Below are 10,054 nucleotides of genomic sequence, written 5' to 3' on the forward strand. Positions count from 1 at the left end.
GCGAGTACCTTCAACATTTCTACCACACACCCCTTTACACCTTCTCTTTGTAACACATCAACAACTCTAGGCAATCATGTCTACTACCAACTCCACCGACGTTGTCGCTGCCCAGGGATTTTGGCCCTCGCAGACGGCACTGCCGATGCCAGGGTTCTCCCACAGCACTTGGAATTCAACAGACGAGGCGCATTCAATGGCTCATAAGGCCGTATATGCCTCGGACATGTATATCCGCGGCAGTGTCTTGGGTCAGGGAGCGTGGTCTAGAGTCCATAAGATGAAGAGAGTCGCAGACGGCAAGCTTTTCGCCGGCAAGGCGTCTTGTGATGAGCAGCTGAAACAGGAGATTGATATACTTCTCAAGTTCAATCATGTGAGTACTTGACTTTTCGTTGACAATGCCTTGTTCATTTCAGAAGCTGTTTCTTTTTGAACGAACCAAGCTGACATGTTCATTAGAACCATATCTTGAAATTCATTGAATTCCACCAGCAAGGTGATGCCCCAGGGGCTAAGATCCTCATCACCGAGCTTTGTGCATATGGCGACCTGTCCGAGCACATCCATCACACTTCTGCCGGCATGGGCAAGATGGACATCCTCCGAGTTATGAGCCAAATAGGGGATGCCCTTGCTTTTATCCATGGACAGAATTACTATCACTCGGACATTAAGCCGCGAAACATTCTTATCCGCAAGCTAAAGCCCATCGAGGTCGTTCTGGCCGACTGCGCAGACTGCAAAGTCCAAGGCACCGAGGTCTATAATGACAAACATCATCGCCTGCAGGCTGGGACGTACAAGTTCTGGTCTCCAGAGATGACGAAGAATATCCCTCGCAATGGCAAGGAAGACGATATCTGGGCTCTCGGAGTTACGCTGCTTACCATGATGGCGCAAGTACCGCGGATGGACATCACACAGAAGAACAGGAACAAGATTCACAAGGACGTGTACGAACATTCCAAACGCTGTACCAAGCACGCACGAGACCTCGAGAAACTGAATCCAGAAGACGGACTGGTGAAGCTTGTTAGACGCATGCTGATTCGCGCGTCTTGTGGGCGTATTTCGGCGGCGGATTGCAGCCAGGAGGCCGAGAGGCTTTTGGACGAGTTGGATATGGATATGGAAGAGTCTAGGGAAAGGGGCACGGAGGGATTGGGACTTCGATCGCCTGAGGGATTCACGCCTCCTTCTTTTTGGTAAAAGGCAACTCAGATTTATGTGCACCGACTTGATGATGGAATACCTGGGGAGAAATATTGGTTGTTGGTTGATTTTTCTTGTTTGTTGATTTTTCTGAGATGAGATTGATTGAGCTGTATCGTCAGATTGTTATGCTTGGAAGGTTTTGGTTGATATTGAATGGATACGGGAAAACTCATATTCATATAGTTAGGTAGTCTAGGAAGTAGTTGGGAATAAAATAAAATAAAAATACCAAAAAAAACACACCCGAGATGGCTTCGTTTCATGTGCTCAACTCCAAAATGGGACCAGCACTGATCAATGAAGTTGATGAGCGTTGACGCCATCGCCTAAACCCCCGCAATCCCTTAGTCATCCCGCTCGGGCTGTTTTCAGTCAATTGTTCAAGCCGATGTCGCAACCACGTTTCACCGTCACAAAGAGATTCTTTGAGGAATCCCGCGATCTGCAAGGGCACATCGATTACTATTTCATATCCGAGCCGTGCCTCTTTTTTTTTTTTTGGCGTGTTTTCCACGGCCAATTCCCGCGTCTTTTGTTGCTTATCGTGGCTATAGCCGGCACATCGAGCCCAAAGGGAGAGAGAGGTGGGAACCCAATCCGCGACCTTATCCTCTGCTATTTATTTTTTTTCGCACGCCTAATCGATTGCATCACCGGCTACTTTAACCCATTTGAGAAAAGAAAGAAAAGGTGAAAAGCGGGCGTTGAAATTTTGCCCTTCTTCAATGTCTTTTTCTGCTCTGCGAGCGTCTTCTCTTGGTACCGTCCGCAGTCGAGTCGTGTTCGCAGCTAGCAAAGGACCCGTGGCGCATAGCGCAGCTGTCATAAGATTGTATTCGGCCATGAGCAGCAGCTTCAAGGTGAAACCTGCGGCCAGAGTGTCGGGGCAGAAGCAGGATGTGTGGTAAGTGGTGGCTTTCACGTGTATCCGGCTGTAAGATGAGCGGGAAACAAAAGAAGAAGAAAAAAGGACAAAGAAATGCTAAGGCGAGATTGAACACGGTTTAGGACCATTGTCAATGAGGCGGCAGCCGCGTCGCCCAAGCAGCCCATTGTAAACATGGGCCAGGGCTTCTTCGGCTACAACCCGCCGAAATTCATTCTCGACGCTGCCAAGGAGGCGCTGGACCGCGTCGACTGCAACCAGTACTCGCCCACCAAGGGGAGGCCGAGACTAAAGAAGGCCATTGCCGATGCCTATTCGCCCTTTTGGGGGAGGAAGATCGACCCCGAGACGGAGGTGACGATTACGACGGGAGCTAATGAGGGTGAGTTGGGTCGTGTTATGTGTTTGCTGTTTGAGTGAGCTGAGGGTGGTCTAATTTCCTAACAATGGTGGGTGATGGCAGGTATGCTCAGTGCATTCATGGCTTTTATTGAGCCGGGTGACGAGGTCATCATCTTTGAGCCCTTCTTCGACCAGTACGTATCATGCGTTTCACCATACCACGACAATGTTTGCTGGCCATGAGTTAATCACATGGAACTGTAGGTACATCAGCAACATCGAGATGCCTGGCGGCAAGATTGTCTATGTGCCCATGCACCCTCCGGCCACCGGAGCCACCAAGACCTCCTCAGCAGCCGATTGGACCGTCGACTTTGACGAGCTGGAGAGAGCCATTACTCCCAAGACGAAAATGATTGTCCTCAACACTCCTCGTACGTCTATCCCTAATCAACGTTTTGACACGAGAGCCCGAGAATTCATGATGTTTCAGATAACCCCGTTGGCAAGGTCTTTTCCAAAGAGGAACTGCAAAAGATTGGCGACCTGTGTGTCAAGAACAATATCATCATCCTCTCCGATGAGGTGTATGACCGCCTGTTCTACGTGCCTTTCACCAGAATCTCGACCCTGTCTCCTGAAATCGAGCAGCTGACCATCACGGTTGGATCTGCCGGCAAGAACTTTTACGCCACAGGTTGGCGTGTTGGTACGACACCTATGCTGTGAGCATTGACGAAGATTCCTGAATGCTGACCTGAAGTTTCCAGGCTGGCTCATGGGCCCGGAGCATCTCATCAAATATGTCTCTGCGGCACACACGCGCATTTGCTACTCGTCTGTCTCGCCTCTGCAGGAAGCCTGCGCCGTTGGATTCGAAAAGGCCGAGGCCGAAGGGTTCTGGGATGATGCCATCCGCGACATGAAGGGCAAGATGGATCGTTTCAACGAGGTCTGGGACGAACTCGGCCTCCCTTACTCAGAACCCGAAGGCGGCTACTTCGTTCTCGTCAACATGAACAAGGTCCAACTCCCGGAAGACTACCCTTTCCCTCCCCACGTGGCAAGCCGGCCGCGAGATTTTAAGCTGTCGTGGTTCTTGATCCAGGAGGTTGGCGTTGCTGCTATCCCACCGACCGAGTTTTACACGGATGAGAATGCGCACATGGCGGAGGATTATCTCCGATTTGCGGTCTGCAAGGAGGACTCGATATTGGAGGAGGCGAAGAACAGGCTGAGGGGGCTGAAGAAGTATATGAAATAGACTAGGTTTTCAAGGATACAGAGGAGGGAATTCAACGTCACTCGAGGCCGAGGTAATGTAAGATGAGAAAGCTGGATAAAATAGATTTTCCATTCCACATAGGAACATCAATAAACGATATTATAGGCATGTACGAGTACAAGCTTAGCGGGAAGTCCTCTTCATCTAGGTATCTTGACTGTTCTTCCTTATCCTTGATTGCCTACAACGCCACGCCGTAAGCGCAGCTTATAAATGGCCAAAGCTCTGATCCAGATATCCCGGCGTCCATATCAATGCGTCGCGTATCACAAATAGTCATATCGATTAGTCGAGATTACGCAGCCTTTTGCATCTTCGCCTTTTTCTCGTCGCATCGTGGAGCTTGCCGATAGGTGGAGTAGCATCTCAGCAGCGGAGCCGGCCGAAGCGCGTTTTCCCCGGTGGGGTTCGATTGAGGGGGTGACGGAACGGAACGGCGATCTGTTTGAATTTGACACCTGGGGAATGATGGCACAAGTTTGGGACACTTTGATTTTGTATGTTTTGGGGGGTTCTGGGGGGGTGGATTGACATGGATTTGATGGAGATGGGCTCCAATGATTGAGGGCCGATTTGAATGGGAAGGGATCGAGGCAAGTTCCAAGTTGTATCGACTCCATATAAGTCACAGTGTCGATGGACGGGAAATCAGGATACCATCGATCATTTCAGCATCAAATCATCTATCGACTCGCCAGATTACACCTTCTAAGTGCCTACCTATCTTCAACTAAATCAATTTACAGCAGTTGTGGTATACAATTAACCCTTGGTTGAAAAGAAGCAAGGCACACATGGCATGGCTTACACAGGGCTGGCATCGGCTTTACGGGATTGGGAGTTCCGCCACGTGCCAACCATTTTTAACTTTGCAGCATCTCACCGGTTTGCCCTTTTTTTCGCACGTCCTGGGGAATGCCTGTCACACGCATTGTTTGCCTTTTAGCTCAGCGAGAGTGTCAGAGCTGCATTGCAATTGGAACATTGGAGCTCTTATCTTGCCCCCGTGCCGTTGATATGGACAGGTATCCTATACCCACTAGGCTAGTATCCGAGCAGGCGAATGCACCGGCACTGGGTACTGCAGCGGAAAGTACGGGTACGGGTCGTCGTTGGGCTGAAGCGCACAGGAGAGGCGATAGTCAGGTACCTTGGGTACTACCAGGTACCACCGCCTCTCCCAGCAACTTAAATGTCGTGTCGCCACTTTGGTACAAGATTTAGGCATACATGCTGGACTTGCTTGTTTCAACTTCCATCGGCATCAATCTCAAAGCGTGTTTGTGGCATCAGTTGCATCGAATAATCCATCGATCCTGCATCTTTGTTTTCCTAGTTGCCCCCATCATCATCATCATCATCATCATCATCATCATCATCATCATCATCCTCGGTCGTCTATCTCATTCTGCCATGTCCTAATCGCCTCTCTCACCTCCGTTATTCGTCCTCACAATGGCCCCCATTGCCATATCTCCCGAACGGGACGGTCACTTGGACTCGCTGGAGGCTCTGACTGCCAAGTTCGACGACTCAATCCGCTTCTATCTCAATGGAACCAAAGTCGTTCTCGACGACATTGATCCTGAAATCACAGTTCTCGAGTACCTGAGAGGCATTGGCCTGACTGGAACCAAACTGTACGAAACCCCCATTTGCTTCCTTACCTTGATGGAGAGTTCCCGTCATCATGGACGATCCAGCTGACACAGGTAATCCAACAGCGGCTGTGGCGAGGGTGGGTGTGGTGCCTGCACCATTGTTGTAAGCCAGTATAACCCAACAACGAAACAAATCTACCACGCCAGTGTCAACGCCTGTCTGGCACCTCTTGTAAGTCTCGATGGCAAGCATGTCGTTACCATTGAGGGGATTGGCAACACAAAGAACCCACATCCCACACAAGAACGGGTGGCCAAGTCTCATGGAAGCCAGTGCGGCTTCTGTACGCCGGGCATTGTCATGAGTCTGTATGCTTTGCTGCGGAATAACTCCAACCCAACCAAGGATGAAATGGAAGAAGCTTTTGACGGCAACCTGTGTCGGTGCACAGGATACAGGTCTATTCTCGACGCAGCTCACACTTTCAGCATCGAGAACTCGTGTGGCAAGTCCAAGTCCAACGGCGGTGGGGGTTGCTGTATGGAGAATGGGAATGGTAAGCCCGAGGGGGGTTGTTGCATGGACAAGATGAACAACGACCAGCCTATCAAACGGTTCACTCCTCCGGGTTTCATCGAATACAACCCTGATACGGAGCTCATCTTCCCTCCGGCTCTGAAGAAGCACGAACTGCGGCCCCTCGCTTTCGGCAATAAGCGGAAGAAGTGGTTCCGGCCTGTCACCCTGGATCAACTTCTCCAGATCAAGAGTGTGCATCCCCAGGCCAAGATTATTGGCGGAAGCACCGAGACGCAGATCGAAATCAAGTTCAAGGCACTGCAGTACCCCGTGTCAGTCTATGTCGGCGACATTGCCGAGTTGCGGCAGTACGAGTTCAAGGACGATCACCTCGAAATTGGCGGCAACGTAACCCTAACAGATTTCGAGCACATCTGCGAGGAAGCCATCAAGCGCTATGGAAGTGAAAGGTCGCAGGTTTTCCAAGGAATACTCAAGCAACTGAAATATTTTGCTGGACGGCAGATCCGAAACGTCGGGACTCCTGCAGGAAATCTGGTCACCGCCTCGCCTATATCTGATTTGAACCCAGCCCTGTGGGGTGCCAACGCTGTTTTGGTGGCCAAGTCTGCGACTCAGGAGACAGAGATTCCGTTATCGCAATTCTTCACGGGGTACCGAAGAACGGCGCTTGCTCAAGATGCCATCATCGCATCCCTCAGAATTCCCGTCACGGCAGCCAAGGGAGAATTCTACCGAGCTTATAAGCAGGCGAAACGAAAAGATGACGACATTGCAATTGTTACCGCGGCACTGAGGGTCAAATTGGACGACGGTGGTGTTGTAAGAGATTGCAACCTAATTTATGGCGGCATGGCTGCCATGACCGTCTCGGCAAAGACTGCGGCAGAGTACCTGGTTGGGAAACCCCTGGCTGAGCTGGAGACACTTGAAGGGACCATGAGTGCGCTCGGAAAGGACTTTGATCTCCAATTCAGCGTCCCCGGTGGCATGGCATCCTATCGAAAAGCGTTGGCCCTTGGCTTCTTCTACCGCTTCTACCACGACGTCCTCACCATCCTCAATGGGGAAAGCGAGCACGTTGACAAGGAGGCCATTGATGAAATTGAGCGATCCATTTCTACTGGCCAAACTGATCCTCACACGGCAGCCGCATACGAACAGGCCGTCACGGGCAAGTCGAACCCTCATGTTGCTGCACTCAAGCAAACGACTGGTGAGGCCCAGTACACGGACGATATCCCTCCTTTGAAGAACGAATTGTACGGGTGTTGGGTGCTATCGACCAGAGCGCATGCAAAGATCAAATCCATCGACTATTCCGTCGCGCTCGACATGCCCGGTGTAGTTGACTATGTCGATAGTTCCGATATGCCTTCTCAAGCAGCCAACCGATTTGGACCGCCCAACTTTGATGAACTCTTCTTCGCCGAGGGTGAAGTCCTTACAGCTGGCCAGGCCATCGCCATGGTCCTTGCCACGTCGGCCTCCAAGGCCCAAGAAGCGGCAAGAGCCGTCAAGGTGGAATACGAGGATTTGCCAGCCGTCCTGACGATTGAGGAGGCCATCCAGCAAGATAGCTTCCACCCATGTTTTCGCGAGATCAAGACTGGAGACGTGGAAGAAGCCTTCAAGGGTTGCGACTATGTCTTTACAGGTACCGCGCGAATGGGCGGTCAAGAGCACTTTTACCTCGAAACCAACGCCTGCGCCGTCGTTCCCAGTTCAGAAGACGGGGCAATGGAGATTTTCTCCAGTACACAGAACCCAACTGAAACGTGAGTATATACACACGCCCAGCCTCCTCGGTAGTTTTATCAACTAACTTTGCTCTGTATAGCCAAACATTTGCGGCTCGTGTCTGCAATGTGCCCGCGAATAAAGTCGTCGTCCGTGTCAAGCGACTAGGAGGTGGCTTTGGTGGCAAGGAGACTCGGTCCATCATCCTCAGCTCGGCCGTGGCTCTTGCGGCCAAGAAGACCAAGAGGCCAGTCCGCTGCATGTTGACACGAGAGGAAGACATGCTCACCATGGGTCAAAGGCATCCGTTCCTCGGAAAGTACAAGGTTGGCTTCAACAAGGACGGAAAGATTCAGGCTCTGGATGTCGACATTTTCAACAATGCCGGCTGGACCTTTGACCTCAGCGCGGCGGTGCTTGAGCGAGCAGTGACGCATATCGATGGGTGCTACCGCATCCCCAACACACACATCCGCGGCCGCGTCTGCAAGACCAACACGGTCTCCAACACTGCATTCCGTGGCTTTGGTGGCCCTCAGGGCATGTTCATCATCGAGACTTGTATGGAGGAGGCCGCAGATCGTTTGGGCATTCCCATTGACAAGCTACGCGAAATCAACTTTTACAAACCCCTCGAGCCGACGCATTTCAACCAGCCCGTCACGGATTGGCACGTTCCCCTCATGTACAAGCAAGTGCAGGAAGAGTCCAATTTCCAGGAGCGCAAGGCTGCCATCGATCGGTTCAACGAGACTCACAAGTGGCGCAAGAGGGGAATATCCCTGATCCCCACCAAGTTTGGAATCTCGTTCACGGCTCTCTTCCTCAACCAGGCGGGAGCGCTGGTGCACATTTACCACGATGGCTCCATCTTGGTAGCTCATGGAGGTACTGAAATGGGCCAAGGACTTCACACCAAGATGACCCAGATTGCCGCACAAGCCCTCGAGGTCCCCTTTGACGATGTCTTCATTTCAGAAACCTCCACCAACACAGTCGCCAACACCTCCTCGACAGCGGCGTCTGCGTCCTCCGATCTCAACGGGTATGCAATTTTCAACGCTTGCCAACAGCTCAACGAGCGCCTGGCCCCCTATCGAGAGAAACTCGGCCCGCAAGCAACGATGAAGGAGCTGGCCAACGCAGCCTATTTCGACCGCGTCAACCTGTCCGCCCAAGGTTTCTACAAGACTCCCGAGATTGGGTACACCTGGGGCGAGAACAAGGGCAAGATGTACTTTTATTTCACCCAGGGAGTTGCCGCTGCAGAGGTCGAAATCGATGTCCTCACCGGCTCTTCGACCTGCCTCCGGGCAGACATCAAGATGGATATCGGCCAGTCCATCAACCCAGCCATCGACTATGGCCAAATCCAGGGTGCTTTCATGCAAGGCCTCGGGCTCTTCACCATGGAAGAGTCCTTGTGGTTACGAAACGGCGCCATGGCTGGCAACTTATTCACACGCGGCCCCGGAGCGTACAAGATCCCAGGCTTCCGCGACATTCCTCAGGAATTCAACGTGACGCTCCTCAAGGACGTTGAGTGGAAGGACTTGCGTACGATTCAGCGCAGCAGAGGTGTCGGCGAGCCCCCGCTCTTCATGGGCAGCTCCGTCTTCTTCGCCATCCGGCATGCGCTCAAGGCGGCGAGGAAGGACGCGGGCGTCGAAGCCTTGGTAGGGAAAGATGACTGCGAGGGCCTCCTTAGGCTGGAGAGCCCGGCGACGCCCGAGAGGATCCGGTTGATGTGTGAAGATGAAATCATGAGAAAGGCCCGAGTGGTTCCCAAGGAGGGTGAAAAGGGCTTCTTTGTGGCTATATGAAGAGCTCGTGCAGGTTGGACGATTTACGACTGGTTTCTTTACAAAGTCGTTGGCTTGCATAGCCGGTTAGTCGTAGTATTTCGGGGACATTGCGGTTCATGTCATGTCTGTCATTTCATGTCATTTCATTTGGTTCCATGCCATGTCATCATCACAGCGGGCTTATGCCTCCAGGTACTGTAGCGTTGGATCAATCAATCAATATCAATTCGAAGAGCCCGTCCCATGCCTGACCGCGAGTTCCCGTAATCCTCCGCATGGCCTCGACAAAAATAAAGAGGCATTAGGTAATGGCCATTTAGCGCCGCAGAAGATGCCATCCCGTGATATTCCGACATGCGCGAAAGCCATCCCGGGCAGAAGGGCTCACCGGCAGCCTGTTTTAACCGCCGAGCCGAAACTTTTGCGCTCTGGGCTCGGCATCTCGTGTCGGGAGAAGGGCTGCAGTTTTTCGGGAGAAGGGTACGAGTATGAAGAGCGGCTGCATTTCTCGGGAGAAGGGTAGTATTACGGTAGAGCGGCTGCGTTCTTTGGGGGGGCTGAGATGCGACGGTTTCACACGGGATTGTGCCAGGGGATGGGATGGGATGGGATGGGGGGGGGGGGGGGCCGCTTTTT

General features: G+C 52.1%; 3 protein-coding genes across 3 annotated transcripts; all 3 read left to right on the top strand.

The window, feature by feature from the left end:
- Window positions 1–76: 76 nt before the first annotated feature.
- Triagg1_4795 (uncharacterized protein) lies at window positions 77–1,212 on the top strand (the record flags this gene model as incomplete). Its single annotated transcript, XM_062899237.1, has 2 exons — window positions 77–376; window positions 463–1,212. 2 exons carry the CDS (start codon window positions 77–79, stop codon window positions 1,210–1,212), a joined length of 1,050 nt encoding a protein of 349 aa, XP_062756375.1.
- Window positions 1,213–2,060: 848 nt separating this feature from the next.
- Triagg1_4796 (uncharacterized protein) lies at window positions 2,061–3,710 on the top strand (the record flags this gene model as incomplete). Its single annotated transcript, XM_062899238.1, has 6 exons — window positions 2,061–2,122; window positions 2,227–2,486; window positions 2,568–2,640; window positions 2,711–2,880; window positions 2,940–3,155; window positions 3,217–3,710. 6 exons carry the CDS (start codon window positions 2,061–2,063, stop codon window positions 3,708–3,710), a joined length of 1,275 nt encoding a protein of 424 aa, XP_062756376.1.
- Window positions 3,711–5,186: 1,476 nt separating this feature from the next.
- On the top strand, window positions 5,187–9,436 carry Triagg1_4797 (uncharacterized protein; the record flags this gene model as incomplete). Its single annotated transcript, XM_062899239.1, has 3 exons — window positions 5,187–5,371; window positions 5,456–7,651; window positions 7,714–9,436. 3 exons carry the CDS (start codon window positions 5,187–5,189, stop codon window positions 9,434–9,436), a joined length of 4,104 nt encoding a protein of 1,367 aa, XP_062756377.1.
- Window positions 9,437–10,054: the final 618 nt, after the last annotated feature.

This window comes from Trichoderma aggressivum, assembly GCF_033847375.1.
Source record: "Trichoderma aggressivum f. europaeum strain CBS 100526 chromosome Unknown scaffold_015, whole genome shotgun sequence".
Classification (NCBI taxonomy): Eukaryota; Fungi; Ascomycota; class Sordariomycetes; order Hypocreales; family Hypocreaceae; genus Trichoderma; species Trichoderma aggressivum.